At 44.1% G+C, this 16,185-nt stretch overlaps 5 protein-coding genes across 6 annotated transcripts in view; 3 read left to right on the plus strand and 2 right to left on the minus strand.

Annotated features, from left to right (window-relative positions):
• Positions 1 to 530: 530 nt before the first annotated feature.
• On the plus strand, positions 531 to 1,863 carry LOC117900912. Its single transcript, XM_034811473.1, has 4 exons — positions 531 to 808; positions 871 to 1,274; positions 1,338 to 1,676; positions 1,731 to 1,863. Exons 1-3 carry the CDS (start codon positions 596 to 598, stop codon positions 1,600 to 1,602), a joined length of 882 nt encoding a protein of 293 aa, XP_034667364.1. The 5' UTR covers positions 531 to 595; the 3' UTR covers positions 1,603 to 1,676; positions 1,731 to 1,863.
• LOC117900911 lies at positions 1,751 to 2,860 on the plus strand. Its single transcript, XM_034811472.1, has 4 exons — positions 1,751 to 1,961; positions 2,027 to 2,259; positions 2,316 to 2,492; positions 2,551 to 2,860. The coding sequence occupies exons 1-4, from the start codon at positions 1,767 to 1,769 to the stop codon at positions 2,801 to 2,803; spliced, it is 858 nt and encodes a 285-aa protein (XP_034667363.1). The 5' UTR covers positions 1,751 to 1,766; the 3' UTR covers positions 2,804 to 2,860.
• LOC117900913 lies at positions 2,852 to 4,107 on the plus strand. The gene is made up of 4 exons (XM_034811474.1): positions 2,852 to 3,221; positions 3,277 to 3,503; positions 3,560 to 3,736; positions 3,790 to 4,107. The coding sequence occupies exons 1-4, from the start codon at positions 3,015 to 3,017 to the stop codon at positions 4,040 to 4,042; spliced, it is 864 nt and encodes a 287-aa protein (XP_034667365.1). The 5' UTR covers positions 2,852 to 3,014; the 3' UTR covers positions 4,043 to 4,107.
• Positions 4,101 to 5,746, minus strand: LOC117900910 (2-oxoglutarate and iron-dependent oxygenase JMJD4 homolog). The gene is made up of 2 exons (XM_034811470.1): positions 4,907 to 5,746; positions 4,101 to 4,837 (listed from the first exon to the last, which is right to left on the minus strand). The coding sequence occupies exons 1-2, from the start codon at positions 5,527 to 5,529 to the stop codon at positions 4,174 to 4,176; spliced, it is 1,287 nt and encodes a 428-aa protein (XP_034667361.1). The 5' UTR covers positions 5,530 to 5,746; the 3' UTR covers positions 4,101 to 4,173.
• Positions 5,747 to 7,006: 1,260 nt separating this feature from the next.
• The window catches only part of LOC117900342, a 134,705-nt gene continuing 125,526 nt past the window's right edge, over positions 7,007 to 16,185 (minus strand). For both annotated transcript variants that reach the window (XM_034810681.1, XM_034810682.1), the window contains 3 exons: positions 11,821 to 12,082; positions 10,864 to 10,939; positions 7,007 to 8,350 (listed from right to left, as the gene is read on the minus strand). In XM_034810681.1, the coding sequence (XP_034666572.1) occupies positions 8,122 to 8,350; positions 10,864 to 10,939; positions 11,821 to 12,082 (567 nt within the window). In that variant the 3' untranslated portion in view covers positions 7,007 to 8,121. The remainder of the gene's footprint in view (positions 8,351 to 10,863; positions 10,940 to 11,820; positions 12,083 to 16,185) is intronic.

The following is a 16,185-nucleotide window of genomic DNA, read 5'->3' on the forward strand; positions in this document are numbered from 1 at the left end:
TTGAATATTAAATTCATTTTTCAGAATTGTCGGAGACGGTTAGCCGAGTTCATAAACTTAGTCGCGCTCGGAACCTACACACTGGAGCCATCTGTTGGTTTCGCTGGCACCAGATGGCGTATTGAGCCAAAACACAAGTCTCATGCCGGCCAACCCTTGTCAGAATGAAAAATCGAGTATTCGATATATGTTTAACCACTCAGAAGCGTTAAATTATCCGTAGAGATGGGCAGAGAGTAACACACAGTCAGTTCTGCCATATGACGTCACATTCTGAGAACTCTTAACCCATTGTCGAATAGTGGGCATTTACACACACGCACGAATATTATAAAACTAAAAAAATGCTTACACATTTCAGGTTAAATATATCGTGGTAAAATTTTGTTGTAAGTGAAGAGGAAGCATGGAGCTACAGGGGAAATTCACAAAGAGTATTATTTTCCGCCGTTTAAATCAAGGAGTTCACTTGTTTTTATAGAGGGGGTTACATGGGTTAGGTTTCGCAAGAAGCAGCTGTGCAAAAATTGTAAACAAAAACAATGGAAAACCACGAGCAGCTTTGCAATGGAAAAAAGATAATATTAAAAGCAGCATGGCAACGGAACATCAACTGACAGAGATTACGGATAGAGATGATTTGCGGGAACTGCAGCGGCTATATCTGAGAGACTGGCCGAGGCACTGCGTGGGCTACTTCTGGCTGGACAACTATTTGAGGTGGCTGAAAGAAGATCCACAAATCGGGCACCTGGCCTTCTACACGCTGGACACTGACTGGCAGAGCGACGGGTTGTTTCTACTCGTGGTAAGAAATAGTTAAAGGAAATCCTTCCGTTTGTTTAAGCCCGTTCTTTGGACATCTTCCAGCATCGCTACCAACTGTTCTTTTGTAACCTGAGCAGACGCGGACCACAGCTAGAAGTGGCGCTGAGGCTGCTGGACTGGTCAGGCGGCTACAAAGTGAGCGCGATACACGAGGGGCATCATCTGGTGTACAGGCAGCTGCTGGCAGAGCTTCAGCTGGGAATGGATCGAGAGATGAACACAATTATGTTCCGTCTGCCCTGGCAGGCGGCCTCGCAACTGGACATCGAGTGTCCCCCTGGCTACTACTTGGACAAAGTGCGGCTGGAGCATGCGGAGCTCATCAATGATCTGTGGTCTGCCCGCCATCCAGGCAGCCTGTACCTCATTCAACTGCTGATTTCAAATAACACAAACATGGGACTGTATGAAGAGGAAACTGGATTGCTGTGTGCCTGGTGTTTGAGGTGGGAATTGCAAGTCGCATGGGTCCCTGTATCATCAACTAATTTACTCTCCCTTTAAAACAGACTGCAAAGCGGCTTCCTGGGCGCCCTGGAGGTACGCAAATCCCACCAACGTCGCGGCCTGGGCGTGATTGTAGCCGCAGCCATTTCCCAAGCCATAGCCAAGGACCTGCAGCAGGATGTGACGGCTCTAGTAAATTTAAGCAACGAGGCTGCCTGCCGCCTGTTCCAGAAACTGCAGTTTACGTTGGTGCAGGGCGAGCACTACTACTGGAGCATGAGCCTACCCAAGGCGGGCGGGCAGATAGACTGGCCCAACAATGAATAAACACTGATAGCAGATAGAGGGATCTCTGATAAAGCTGATAAAGACGCAGACGTAGGCCAAACTTCCATAAAATGGTACTTGTCTCCGGGTCTCTGTCCAAAAGGTTAGATAACTGTCTCTATATAAAGCCCAAAGGGTTCCACATTTGGCGGACAGTTGCGAGAATGGCGTTCCTCCAGAAAGTGGGCAGCCAGGACCTGGAGCATCTGCTGAAACTGTACTCGTGCGACCAGCCCAAGTACTGCACGGAGCTCCAGTGTCTGGACAATTTCTTTGGCCTCTATGCGACGCGGTCGCACCTCAAGCATGTGGAGGCTTACACCCTGCCGCACCAAGAGCTTGGGCTGTTTGTGATTGTGGTAAACCTGCCGATTGTCTCTGCTCATTGCTCATTTTGCTCACGTGGAGTGTTAACTCTTGCCAGGATCGTTATCAGATGTTCGTCGGCTGTTTGGATGCGGAGAACTCTAACGAAATATTGGAGCAGGCCCTGCACCAGCTGGACTGGTGGGGCGGCATGCAATGCTCCACCATTCGCAGCCGATATGCGGCAGTTGTTGGCCGTGTTGTGCAGGCCAAGCGGCTGCCACTTAAGTTCGAGATGGAAAATAATTTATACTTTCTGCCAAGAAAAGCGGCTCTGGAGCTGAACGTGGAGTGAGCAACTTCCTCTTGGGAACACACCACAGAACTCAGCTTTGATCTTTTTTCAGCGTGCCCTCTGGGTTCTACTTGAAGGCACTCTCCCAGCAGGACGCTGAGGTAGTGGACTCCGCCTGGGAGTGGAGTCATTCGGGTACGTTGTTCTTTATTGAACGCCAGATAGCCACGAGCACCTGCGTGGGACTCTACCGGGAGGACAACCAAGAGCTGGTGGCTTGGTGCATAAGGTAAATGCACCCAAAAATATCAACAAACGATCGATATTGAGTTGCCATTTTATTACAGAGCACAAGATGGATTTCTGGCTGCCCTGCAGGTCAAGGACTCGCACCAGCGTCGCGGCTTTGGGGCTGTGGTGGTCAAAGAATATTCCCGACGCGTTGCACTGCTGGGCTTTGATGTTACAGCCGAAGTTTGTCCGAGCAACAAGGCTTCCTCGGGCCTGTTCCAGAAACTGGGCTTCAAGGTCATCGATCAGTGCAGTTGGCTGCTGACAGTACCTGCCCAGGGAGACTTCACTTGGCCAGATGGCGAGTGATAAATATTTTGATAAGAACAGCAATAAAAGTATTACAAGATTAAACAGAATTTCTAAGCAAACGATTGACTCAAGAGCGCGCCGATTGACAAAGAGAACGATTAATCTGAGAGAGCCCTGGCCAAGAGGCAAACCCATTATCGAAACTATTTCTACTCAGTTTCGCTTGGTTATTTGTGGAGAGAGGTTGCTGCTTGTGCGCCGCAACGAAATGTGTGCCAAACTAAAAGTTATTGGATTGTCAGAACTGGAGGAATATCAAAAGCTCTACACACAAAACTGGCCCAAATACTGCCCGGAGTACTACTGTCTCGATAATTTTATAGAATTTCTGAAGGCGGATCCACAAATTAGGAACTTAAAACTATTCACCTTGGCGGGAGAGCAGGCCAGCGCTGATGCGCTCTTTGTTATTGTGGTTTGTGGTGAGATTTGATCATAAATCAATTGCATTTCTAAGCAGCGCTCTTTAGGATCGCTACCAGCTTTTCGTGGGAAGTTTAAACAACGCAAATGGACTGCTGCAGCAGGCGCTGGAACTACTGGATTGGTCTGCTGGCTTCAAGTGCAGTTCCATACCCTCGAGGCACATCCAAGCGGTGGACAATGTTGTGCAGTCCAAACAGTTGAAGTTGGAGTTTCGGGATCCCACGAATTTGTTCTACATGAAGGCAGAGGATGCCCTCAAGCTGAAGGTTGAGTGAGTCATTGCACAAACAACGTAAAAGTTGGATTTTGGTTAATGTTTTGCTTCAGTCCTCCAGCTGGTTTCATTTTGAAATCATTGAGTGTGGCAGATGCGCCGCTGATCAATGAAGAGTGGCCCAACCATCACCTGGGTTCTCTCTACTTTATCCAGCGACAAATTCGAATGTGCGTGAATGCTGGTCTGTACACAGAGGAGTCCCAGGAATTGGTTGCTTGGTGCATTAGGTAGGAATAATTATACTTGCAAGTCCCATCTGACGCTCACTTTTTACCCACAGATTACAGGGCGGCTACTTGGGCGCCCTGCAGGTGAAAAGTGGCCACGAGCGACGTGGCTTTGGTAGCCTCGTAACCAGGGAAATTTCACATCGCTTGGCCGCCCAAGGACACGATGTGATGGCCCTCGTAGGTCCGTCCAACAAGCCATCTGCTGGTATGTTCAGCACGCTGGGCTTCCGCATCATCGACCAATGCCACTGGCTGAGAACGAGGCCCACAAGTGGAGAGTTCACATGGCCCGAGGGCGAGTAGTTACACTTACAAGGATTTATAATAAAATATTACACCTATGTATACATGGATAATAAAATATTTACGACTATCTTTTGTATACGCATACAACTTTGGTATAAAAAAATACGCCCTGCCAAGGCTTTATACGACTAGACGAGGATTTGGCTGAGCAAACGCTGACAGCGTTCCAACAATTGAGCAGGGCTCTGCTGCACGCTGGCATCCTGCAGCATCAGGGTCAGCAGCTTGCGCAAGCACTCGAGATCGTACTTCACATGGTAGTCGCTCATTTTATAGGTATCAAAAAGTAAAAATTTGGTGGTCGTTGAACTGTCTGCGAGTGCGGCCAATCGACGTGCGGATATGAACTCTAAAAGCTCTATAAAATCGAGGTAGTTGATGCCGAAGCTGGCCCGCAGCATGGTCTGGCAGTGAGCCTCAAAGTTATCCATTTGCTGGCAATCGGAGATCTCCCTGCGTACGGCCTTCAGGTTGCTGAGCAGATTGCGCCAGACCAGCGGCACGTTGCAGGCATTGAACCAGTTGTGATTGATCGATATGGTGTCGGTGAGGTTCCACACCTGGTGGTACCAGCCGCTGGGCACAAAGACCGCCTCATTGGCCGTCTGATTGATGGTGAAGTAGTGCACTTTGTGCTCGTCCAGCAAGTGTTCGTTTATGCTGAATGGCAGATTGCCAAGGCGGTCGCTTAGCTTGAGCTCCTCGCCGGGCGGCATAATCAGCCACTTCTTGTGGCCCACAATATTCGTGGACCAACTGAACGAACCAAAGACATCCGAATGATAGGAGGTCCTAAAAACCAAATGGGAAATGGTTAACCAACCGGGACATACACAGATTATGAGTTGCAGTTGTAGCTACCACGAGTCCTTGGGTCCCATGTAAACGAAACGATAATCGTCTCGCTTCTGTTCCATCAACTGTTCGTTCAGCCAGTCGGAGGCAAAGTATTTAGGCACCTTGTAGAAATCATAGCTGGGCATTTGGGCAGCCAGATGCCAGTCCTTGAGGTAGAGATTATCATCCGTCTTTCTTGCCACATTGCTGTTCACCTCCGCCTCGCCCGCACTCTCGATGCGGCCCTGCCAGCGGCTCAGGTAATCGTGAAAATTCAGCTCCACTTTGGCATGGCTGTTGAAGTAGGTGGCATTGCAGTCGGCCACCGGCACTGGACAGTTGCCAATGCGTCCCCTGAGGTAGTCAAAATTGATGTGAGCAGTGTTCGTCGTGTCATTTGCATTGGCATTGTCGTCCCCGTTGCTGCAGGTCCACTGCTGGCACTCCCAGCTGGTGGACACATCCGTGATGATGACGGGCCAATTGTGGTGCATGTATTGCCAGTAGAACTCGTTGTAGCTTAGTTCGCCTGCACCACGGCGCAGGACAGTGTCTGGCGGCGCCGGGAACAGCTCCTTGTCTCCATCAACTCGTGGTGGCGGTTGCAGGCCCAGCAGCTCGGCGCCCGCTCTCCTCTCTGTGGCCATACGATGTGGCGGTGGAGTTCGATCCGCAAGGACACCCCACACATGCACTGGCTGTTTCTATTAATATTTATGCTGACGATGCGACTATTTACGCAATTTTAGCACTGTCGCAAAATGCGACCCGTTGACACACTTTAGCCGCACGCATTCTTTATTTCAAATTGGATTTGTCGTTTTGTTTCAATCGGGAATTCTGACAATTCGTCTTTTTTGGAGTTTTGTTTCAATTGTTAATTTTTGTTTCCCATATGGGCGACAGTGTGACCGCGGTTTGAATGCCGAATATACCGAAATATACCGCCCTAGTTTAAAAAAATACCGTAAACCTAAAATCATATTCCTCGATTTTGATATTCTATCTAATATTACCAACTAGTTAGGACTCTCAGCACATCAATTTTAAATTCATCAGATTTATGAAACATTTCTCCACCAGATTGGCCTCTCGCTGAGATGCCTCTCCTACAGAGATTTCCTTGTTCTTGCATTAATTGGAGACCGAGGTTTCAAACATATCCCAAGGATATCTGTCATCCGTAACCCTGCGCGGCAACTTTTGAAAACTGTTCAGAACTGTAGCCAAACACTAGGTAGTAGATAATTGAGATAGATAATTCCAATTGAGGTTGCATAAATTCAAATTGGAGTTAAATTTTTCGAAAAATTTGTGAGTTTCTAAAATACCACCGAAAAGTATGAAAAGGGTGACCTTATTCAGTTCATGTAAATGTCGATGTCAAAATACACCAAAAAGTATATTTACATCCCAGAAGCTGTCAGCTGTTTGCTATCGACTACTTGTGAATGCAACTCACGCGATTTATTTTCAAAAACGTGCGCGCACACATTTAAAAATGTAAATGGAAACAAACGGGTAATCATTTCGTCTTTAATTGTTTTATATTACTGCATTTCAGTTGCCCTTTTTCGTTTTATTTGCTAAACATTTTACCATTTTTCAAGTTTTTAACTACAATTTGGTTTTACTTTTACATATGCTGTGTCTGGGTGTGTATTTCAGAGTAAAGAGAACGAAAAAGTCAACGCAAAAAGTGGAATATTCGTTTTGGAATTGAGAGTGGAGAATTGAGATTCTGTATTATATATGCGTGTGTACGTGTGTACGTGTGTACGTGTGTGTGTGTGTACTTTAGTTCGGTTGAATTTCTATAACTAGGCATATTCCATATATGTATAAACTTTACAGATATATTTATGTGACGGCCACGCCTTGCAGGCGCTCGACTCGCTCGATCTATGAACTAACAACTTTCCGCATCAGTATCCAGTGGATCCAATGCGATATTTTAGCTTAAGTTATTTGCTAGAAAACTATATAATGACCGTACAAACGAGAGGCATAGGTAAAAATTCTATTTACACATACAAAAACGTACAAAAAACGTAACAATAGACTTTTACTTTATGTGTATATATTTAATATATAGATTTGCATTAGAGTTTCATATTCGGTTTGGGTCTAGAAAAATGCACAATTATTGGGTGTTGCAATAATTCGGTTTTCGGTATTGTATAATTTGTTTACTTAGGCTAGGAGCACATTTTGCTAGAGTTTTTCCATTCATGTGGTTTTTGCTTTAGAAGGTACAGAGAGACGAGAGACTGACTGACTGACAGACTGACAGACAGAGCGATTTGTGTTCTATTTGCTTGTTGTTGGGGGGGAAAGGAAACTAATCGAGTGACTTCTATTGTTTAAATATATTTTAATTCTATTTACAGTCTGTGTGTGTGTGCGGCAGGCAGTGCCACGCCCACACACACACACTTACACACTAATTTAGTATTTATTACGCTATTCATGCTTGCAGCTGCGAGCTCCTGCAAACTGCTTAAAAATTTCAACTAAATATTTAATTTATGTCCCGTGCCCGAGGCTGCGGGACTAAAGTATTTAAATTTCTCTCTTTTTTCATATTTTGAATACAATATTTTATTCGTTTTATTCCGTTTAAGTGTATGCTTTCCCACTAGCAAATATTTGCATTTAAATTTTGAATGCAAAAAATCATTTACTTTAAATATAATTATCGTTTAATTCTGTTTTATTTTATTCGTTTATTTTTATTACACACTTTGATATGTAGGTTTTCGTGTAAATTATTTGAATAATGGAAATGTCCAGCAGGGGGAAAGGGGACTAACTGTGAAATGAGAGAAATGATTTGTTGTTGGTCCAGCTTGGAGTTTTCGAAACAAAATTCTGGCGAACTATTTTTGGGTAGAAAACAACTCAAATTTACGGTGGAAAAAATGTTCGCGGGGTTTCTTTGTGTGTAGCTTAAACTCGTATTATATTTTATTTAGGTTTTTGTTTTTTGTTGGCAGTCTGTAGATTGTCAGCAAAATCAAAAGAAATTCGTTTCGTGGTAAAGGGGAAAGAGGAAATTATTTCTTCTGCGATATAAATGGTTTCTATAATTATTTGCTATGTATTTAAAGCTTATACAAATCTCAACTTAGAACTAGACTGTGATTAGTTGTTGGTATTCTCTATACACATAGAAAACTTTACTCATTCGTTGCCGGGATCTGTGGCACAACCTCTGATTGCCTGGGGCCGGTGTTCGATTAGCTGGAGGTGCAGTTGTACGGATCATCGGTGCGGAAGTTCGGGTGATCCTCGTACGGCTTGACTCCGGCAGTCTTTTTGTCATCCCTCAGCTTCTCCACCTGCTGCATGACACGCAGAAAGTTGCCGCCCGCCAACTTTGTCAACTCGTCCATCGTCCAGCCGCCGCCCAGGAGCTCCGCAAAGAGTGTCGGATACGAGGAGACATCCTCCAGGCCTTTGGGTGTGCTAAACCCAGATAAAAGATCAATTAGTCCGAGTACGGGTGGAGCCACACACACACACACACATATTTCAAGAAACTTTCTGCACAATTTAATTCAATATTCGTTAAACCATAAAATATATCTATGACATAAAGAATAAATTGAATAAACAAGCCAAAAGGCAAAACAAAACGAGAATCGAATATATGAGTGTATGAATGGAGCTCATGTACAGGCACTTTCTATGGGTAATAAAGCAGCATTCAAGTCAAGTAAAGTCACACACACACACACACCGTACACACACGGAGCAGCAAATAAATAATGAACAACAAAACACAAAAACCCACAGAGGAAAATAAATAATAAATATTATATAGCATACACTTTGTGCATGGCCAGGCCGGACACTCAAGTGCTCCGGTAATCGTATTTTATGAACAGGCATTTATACAAATAAATAATAATTTACTTTTGTATGCAGGCGTTTAGGCCAAACACGATTTAAATGACACGGACAGCAGCAGCATTCCGTTGTGCGAAGGAGCCACAGGAAATACTCGCACAGAGGGTGATGCATTTTGTATCGGTTTTATGGCAAGACCAAGGACCAAAGCATCACCCTGTATTTCTTTGTGCATAAAATATTTGAAGCATTCTTCAAAAATAAACCATAACAACGGCAGCAAAACACAAAACAATTTATGTCCCATTTCCTCTTAGCTTTTGGCCTTTTGGCCATTTTGAAAATCGCTCTCCAAATTCGAATTGCATTTTGGTTTGCGAAATGTTTTTGCTTCGTCGTGCTTGCTGCTGCCAAATTAATGGCACTCATTTGTGGCTTCTGCGTGCAGAAAACTTAAAATTCAATTCACAATATTTATACACAATAATCAATAAAAGTAATGGCAATTTAATTAAATAAACGAAACGAGGGGAGAAAAAAGTTGGGACAGGTGTCACGAGAGCGACACCCAATGAAGCTTTAAGTGGAATATTCATACGGATATTCCCCCAGGACAGCGCTCCCTCCCTCCCCCTCTGTCTGTGGTTTGACACGAACCGGAAACAGGACCGTTTGACATTTAGTAATTTCATAGAATTTTAGATTATTTATTGTGTCGTGCTCGTGTTTTTGTTCCCTCTTTTTGGGCCGGGGGGCGCCTGGGGAGTCTCTCGGCAATTGCCTCATAAATATTCATTTACGCAATTTTCAGTTTTTCTTCTTTTTTTCTATCCAATTTTTGCGGTCGCGCTGAACCCAAAAACACAAAACAAAATGAAGTTCATTTCAGTGGAAATTGATTTACACGAAATATTTGTTGGCTTCCCCTGCCCTTCCCTTCCCCTTCCCCTTCCAATTGCCAGTTGTTGTTTTGGTGTGGAGTTTCCTCCTCCTGCTGCTGCCCCAAAATGTAGCACAACAAATGCTGTGTGTGTATGCTTACTTACAGCACGCACTGTGTGCCAACATATACTCGAAATATTTAATTCAGAGGGAACGAGGCAACGGTGTCCGGTTGGCAGGTTTATCAAAATTTTGGGTGCCAGAATATTTTGTTTGTTTTTCGAGCATTGTGTCCACGATGCAATGAAATGGAAATCTATGCAAATGCACTTTCGCAGCATCACGAGAATAATTACAATGATAATGAAGAGGAATGATGTGGCTGATGTGCCCGATGTGCCTGATGGAAGCACCTGAACCAGAAACTGGGTCACATGGTGGACCCATGCATAGATTTATGTGCATGCAAAGGACATTTTGTTGCAGCCCACAGGGACTTAAAGCAATTTGTATTTTGTTGCGTACAAATATTAGGCAATATTGGGACTTAAATGTTGTGCTGTAAATTCTCTTTTGCAGCTCAAATTAATTAACAAATATTTCCGTATTCCGATTCCACTGCCAATTAAGAGGCAGACTTTTAATGAACTCATCGTGTAAGTATTTCCTAGCTTACATTTTGGCATTACCGGACCGGGGAGGGGATTCCTTTGTGTGCTGGAGCTCAACGGTTTTAAGCGGTTTATGGTTGGTCCATAGGTTCAATCTGTTTACTGGTAATCTTGTATCGCCCTGCCACTCATTATCCGGCGGGAGCTCATTAAATTATCTTAAAACTGGCAAACAGATTGCACACACAGGCTGTGGGCCGACCTCTCAGCGGAGAAACGCGCAAAAGCGAACAAAAAAGGAAAAGTGCCCATAATGAGCGGTAAAATAATAACGGGTCTATCCACATCCACATCCATCTCCCATCTCCCAACTCCCAGCTCAACCCATCAGATTCCCCCCGCATTTGCCACCGCACTCTGGCAATATGCCAATGTTAAGTCCGAGGACTTAAATATAATCAATTAATAACTTAAAAATACACAAAAAAAAGGAAGAGAATATAAAAAGAGCAAAAGAAGAAGCCGAACAGCATGGAAGCACCTGCTGGGCCACACACACACAGTTCATGCATATGAAGGAGCGAGGTGGATGGGGGCAAAATGTGAATTTAAGTGAAATAAATGACTTTTACTTACTAATTAATGCCGTCGTAGCCGGCGCCGAGGCCAACGTGATCGATGCCGGCGATGCGCTTAATGTGATTAATATGCGCTGTGTGCCAAAGTCCAGTTGAGTCCAGTGGCAGGAGGATATCAGATGGATGTACAGGGGTTGCCATTCGTTGTTAAGTTCATTAAGGGGTCCATTGTGCACAGAGCATCAGCGAGCCATCATTGTTGTTGGTGTGTCATCATAAGTCAGCGTTATTAAAATATTCGCGAATTTGAAATGTGTCCACGGGGCAAGCCGAAAACAAAGAGCCAATGCCATGAAAAGATAAAGATAAAGAGAAGAGAAGAACAGAGAGAGAGAGACAGAGAGAGGGTGAAACATTAGACAGGTTCATTATAAAGCTACTTATGCAAAAAGCAAGAGAGAAAAGAAAAGAGAGGATAAGTGGTTCGAGGTGGAAGCATTAGATACCCTGGCGGATGAAAGCCTCTTCTATGAGCGGATTATGCCAGAGACTATAAAGTATAAAGGAATGAGCTCAGTGTCATGCCCAAGCAATGTATTTGGTTTTTGCTTTGTTGTGAATTTTGTCCTGTGTGCACTCCTCCACAGATGTTTGTCTAGCATACCCTCTCCGAAAAGGCCCACAAAAAGTACACACAGAAACCCAAAGAATGGAGGTAGCCAGACAACGGAACAGGAAGTGATTATGGGGAACCCATTTTGATTGCCCGTCAAAAGCAATGGCAGAAAAATCAGAATAGAACGAGCACAGCGACAGCACAGACACATAAGAAACAGAAGGCAATAATGAACTGGCTGAAACAATGGACTGACAATCAGAAGACCCAGAAGACAATGCCAGACCGCGCTGAAGATGGGACACTGGCTTTGATTGATTTCCCACCGATAACTCATGCAACAGGAAGGGATGGCGGAGGATGGTGGACAGGAGGTTGAAAGTATTTCCGATAACTTACCGACTGCATCGTGCACGGTCGAGTTGTCGCTGCAGGATAGAAATTTCGAATAGAAATTGACCATCACGAGGCCACCGTTCTTGGCGAGCGACTGCAGGATGTCGTCCTGCACGTTGCGGCTCGTGTTGCACAGCTCGTAGGCGGAGGAGTGTGAGAATATCACAGGAGCCTCACTCACCTCGAGGGCGTCGCGCATCGTGCCCTTGGAGACGTGCGACAGGTCGACCATCATGCCCAGTCGATTCATTTCGCGGATGATTGTCTGCAAAGATTAGAAAGAGAGAGACAGGTATTAGAGGTGTGATTTAGCTTAGTTCATTACTTAGTGACTAATTAGTGTTAAGACTTATCCACCTTGGCTGGGTGCAAATGCCAAAAGAAATAAAAACCCAAAGCCGCATGTCATAAAACATAAGTAATGGCCCCAGGGGGCATCGGCAGCCAAAGGACACATCTGAAAACAGTTTCATTATGCATGAGATTTTATTTAACCTTTGACATCCGCCGCTGCCATTCCGGCTTGCCCCTTCCCCCAACCCCACCGAAAGTAAATTGATATTACTGCCAGTGCCAGTGTGTGTGCCTCTGTGTGTGTGTAATTTGTATTTATGCGCGGATTTATGGGGATTCGTTAAGAGTATCTATGTGTTCCAGTCTACGCGAGAGTGTGGTTGGGTGTCTGTGGGTGGCAGGAGGCTTGCTACATAATTACTAATCTGATGCAAGTCGCCTCCTCCTACTCGTACTTCTGCTCTTTGGTTCAGAGCAGCCACACAAATTATGTGCGCTAAATTTATTACACTGTAAGACATTAACTTTGGGAGGGGAAATTGTGATTAAACATTCGAAGAAAGCAAACATTTTCACAAGGAAAGTTTTACATTGTACAAGCTCTGGACTACTATTTGGCTTTTATCAATTTAAACTGCTACAAATATGTATATCCATAGTAAAAGTAATTATGTGTGTTAGAAATATTCAAAAATTATAATTTGCCACCTTTAAAGGTGTTCAGTTCAGCGCAGCAGCCGTAACAGAGCAACAGCGCTGTTAACATCACACCTTAACAGCACATCGTTTCCGTTTGCAGCGCCCTGTTAATGTTAGAGTTCGCTGCCGGCGCACTGTAAGCGCTCCCTGACAGCCCACAGTGCTCGCGCTTGCTCTCACGATCCACGCGGCTCTCTATCGCTTCAGCTTGTAAGCTAATGTGAATAAGTCTCCCACGCCCAAGAAGAATAGCCGTAAAAGTAAACAGTTAATTCCATATTCGGTTCTGTCCAGCTCTCGCCTTTCGTTTTTGGGTTAATGTCAAAGCAAATTTACAGTGTATTTTATGTCCGATGCCGACTCGCAGATAATTTTTAATTGCAGGAATATATGTGTATGTACAAACGACAATACCCATATCAGGATACATTCATGTAGATGTACATATACATACATATGTACATGTACATATGTATATGTATATAACAAGCATTTTGTCATGTCAACGGAGGCGGTGGCGGCATTTTGGTTCCTCTCAAATTAGCCAACAATTTGTTGTTTCTGCTTCTCCCTCTCTGAGTGTGTGTGCGTGTGTGTGTTTGTGTGTGCGTTCAATTGGGCGGAGTATGTACTTAATGGGCGTGGCATTAAAGGCGAGCGTAAACATGCACGACGAAGGCTCAACTAATTGCAACGCCCTGGGAGTGTGTGTGCAGTGCGGAAAATGTGTATTAAATGCTTATTGTCGCTTAATTGCGTACACAAAATGGCAAATATAAATGGTGAAGGGCTAAGAGACGACGCGGGGGCTCGATCGAATTTTGGGGGCCGCACTCTCGAGTACTCGCAGAGCATTAAATCTTAATTAACGGTGCACAGACACACAGAGACAGAGAGACAGAAAGACACTCATGCAAATTAGTTTTATGTGCTCGGTGCTCATTGAACTGTTTAACGTTTGCCGCTGCCACAGGGGCGGATATCAGTAAATTAAAATTACCCAAATTCACTGGGTGATTAATTACTTGGCACTGGCGATAAATAGCAACGGACACAAATAATTTGTCCACATAATTATATTTATGTTTATTTGTGCACTCGCAGATAAAGGGGAGACGCAAATTATATTTAATTTTGCAGTTCGCAGTGCTGCAGGTACAATTAATCCTTTTGCTGAATTCATAAAATATAAATAATTATAATCAATTCAATTGAATATGTTCTGTGAAAGCATTTAATTGGCATTTAAATTCTTTTTATTTTTTTATGAATAAAAAAGCTTACGCTGGAAGTTCGTAAACATCAAAATTTGAATTATTTTTATGTACAAAAATATTTTTCTTTTCATGTCCAATCTGGCGGGACACTGGCGGGAGTCCTGTAAAAGGAACACTTGCACAAAAGGAGCACTGTCCAACAATGTGTAGGCTGTAGGGCTGCGTGGGCTTTGGGTGAACTCAACAATGGCAATCAGGGACATTTCTTTTCGGTGACAGCAGAAAACTTTTCACATTTGCTCATTAATGTCAGGCAAAAAGCCGCCTCAGGCATGGAGTTATTCCCTTCTCTTCACTCGACTATATATTGATGGGTGCACAATGAGCCCGAGATTGACTGACTGACAGCAGCACCAATTGTGGTTGGGAACCGATAAAGGAGAGCATCTCTCCTTGCGCTGTGCCGCAAATTATTATCAATATTTTTAGGCTTTTATTCTTTTCAATAATTCCATGAAGATTAGCCTGCGGGTTCTGTGGAATCTATGTAGCTACGAATTCGGCAATTAAAATGGAATTGTGTTCAACTAAGTATTTTTATTGGCAAAAAATATTTAATATGCAATTTGTGAATCGTTCCCTTCGTGTATGAACATTTTCCAGTGATTTGCAGCTGCAGTGGCAATTAGTTGTAGCCAACACAAGCGGCAAAAATAACAACAGCAAAGCCGCATTTAAATTTAATTTATATTCAAATTAATTTAAAATTGTTGTACAAATCTGCGCAGACCCCAAAAAATGTGCACAGAAAAGACAAACTGAATCTGCAAATAAATAAACTCCCAACGAAATCCGCAGCAAGTTGGCAGCCCTTTCCATGGGAGTGTGTGTGTGTGTGGCTTAGGGGTTTCACAATGGAAAAACTCATTAAAAGTTTAAATTGAAATAAAATAAAATGCATATTCCCACGAGTGCCGGCCTCAAGGCAGAATGCATTTTAAAATTGAGCAGAAGAGATTAGGGAACAAAAACCAAAGCCTCTCGCTCTCTATGCTCTTTTTTTTAAGCTGCATAATTCCCTGGCAACTCCCAATCTGTGCTGGTGCTGCTGGTGCTGCTGACCCAGTTATCAATTATCAATTATCGGCTCTGCATGCGCAAACAGAAGAATATTCCCAATCCAATTTGTAATTCCATTAGAGCGGCACCAACTACTGACCCACTCGCCACTAATAACATTTGATTTATATGTGTGTGTATGTGTGAGTGTGTGTGTGTGTGTGTGTTTGGCGAATGCGTAAACCTCGCAAATGCATTCAGGACAAACATGGCCCAACCCTAGTCCACAGCTCATGGCAGGAGCGGCGGAGGCAGGACAGAACTGACAGTGGAAAACCGCCAGGCCATGCCCTGCCCCTGCCATTGCCATCTTCTTGGGTGCTCGAGAGGTTGTTTAAATATTTGAAAATCCATTAAGCATATTGACAATGCCCGATGTGTCTGTCTGTCTGTCTGACTCGATTCTCCTTCTATTGGTATTGGTTTGTTTGTGTATGGGGAAATGTCTGGGTCGTCCTGCACTCGTATTTGAATATGGCCGCCGCCTTCGGGGCTTCCTTCCTCCTCCGCTCTTTCATTTTTGTTGGCCCCTTTAGAGCGCTTCTTTTCTTTCGCCCCCTGCTGAATGGATCATTAGTGCAGCTAATGGCCCAGACAATAAATGGCGGGACCACGCCTACAATTCGAATTTGAATATGAATTGAAATGGCAGTCGAAGGCGAAGTCGATAGCGAAGTCGCAGGAGGAACAGGAAGGAGCAGGAGGGAGCTGGCATCCGAGGGATAACCACGAACAGACGCCGCTGGCATTTCCGGCCAAGAAGGCGGCGCCAGGGCCAAGACATAAAACGGATTTATTAGGTCATTGCTGGGGTTTGTGCACAAGTGGGGGAAGCACAACCCAATACAGGGGCGGGGGCCAGGACTGAAGACATGCCTGCCTTTGGGTAAGCAAATTTTCTGGGCTGTGGGGCGTGGAGTCTCATTATTTTGGCTAATAATTTTTGCAAAATGCCAAACAACTTTCTGCTGACACTGAAAATGTTATTTTGTAAATTGAAAATGCCAAAACCAGAAAAAAACAACAAGAATTGATGCAT

The sequence above is a fragment of the Drosophila subobscura genome, chromosome U, assembly GCF_008121235.1.
Source record: "Drosophila subobscura isolate 14011-0131.10 chromosome U, UCBerk_Dsub_1.0, whole genome shotgun sequence".
In the NCBI taxonomy this organism is placed as follows: Eukaryota; Metazoa; Arthropoda; class Insecta; order Diptera; family Drosophilidae; genus Drosophila; species Drosophila subobscura.

What these genes read in the sequence shown, in the direction of transcription:
- LOC117900912 (XM_034811473.1), top strand. Translation starts at nt 596, where the DNA reads ATGGCAACGGAACATCAACTGACAGAGATTACGGATAGAGATGATTTG. An exon ending in ACGGGTTGTTTCTACTCGTG is followed by an intron (nt 809 to 870) that starts GTAAGAAATAGT and finishes GACATCTTCCAG; the next exon opens with CATCGCTACCAACTGTTCTT. An exon ending in CTGTGTGCCTGGTGTTTGAG is followed by an intron (nt 1,275 to 1,337) that starts GTGGGAATTGCA and finishes CCTTTAAAACAG; the next exon opens with ACTGCAAAGCGGCTTCCTGG.
- LOC117900911 (XM_034811472.1), top strand. Translation starts at nt 1,767, where the DNA reads ATGGCGTTCCTCCAGAAAGTGGGCAGCCAGGACCTGGAGCATCTGCTG. An exon ending in TTGGGCTGTTTGTGATTGTG is followed by an intron (nt 1,962 to 2,026) that starts GTAAACCTGCCG and finishes AACTCTTGCCAG; the next exon opens with GATCGTTATCAGATGTTCGT. An exon ending in GCTCTGGAGCTGAACGTGGA is followed by an intron (nt 2,260 to 2,315) that starts GTGAGCAACTTC and finishes ATCTTTTTTCAG; the next exon opens with CGTGCCCTCTGGGTTCTACT.
- LOC117900913 (XM_034811474.1), top strand. Translation starts at nt 3,015, where the DNA reads ATGTGTGCCAAACTAAAAGTTATTGGATTGTCAGAACTGGAGGAATAT. An exon ending in ATGCGCTCTTTGTTATTGTG is followed by an intron (nt 3,222 to 3,276) that starts GTTTGTGGTGAG and finishes AGCGCTCTTTAG; the next exon opens with GATCGCTACCAGCTTTTCGT. An exon ending in GCCCTCAAGCTGAAGGTTGA is followed by an intron (nt 3,504 to 3,559) that starts GTGAGTCATTGC and finishes GTTTTGCTTCAG; the next exon opens with TCCTCCAGCTGGTTTCATTT.
- LOC117900910 (XM_034811470.1), bottom strand. Translation starts at nt 5,529, where the DNA reads ATGGCCACAGAGAGGAGAGCGGGCGCCGAGCTGCTGGGCCTGCAACCG. An exon ending in ATGGGACCCAAGGACTCGTG is followed by an intron (nt 4,838 to 4,906) that starts GTAGCTACAACT and finishes TTTGGTTTTTAG; the next exon opens with GACCTCCTATCATTCGGATG.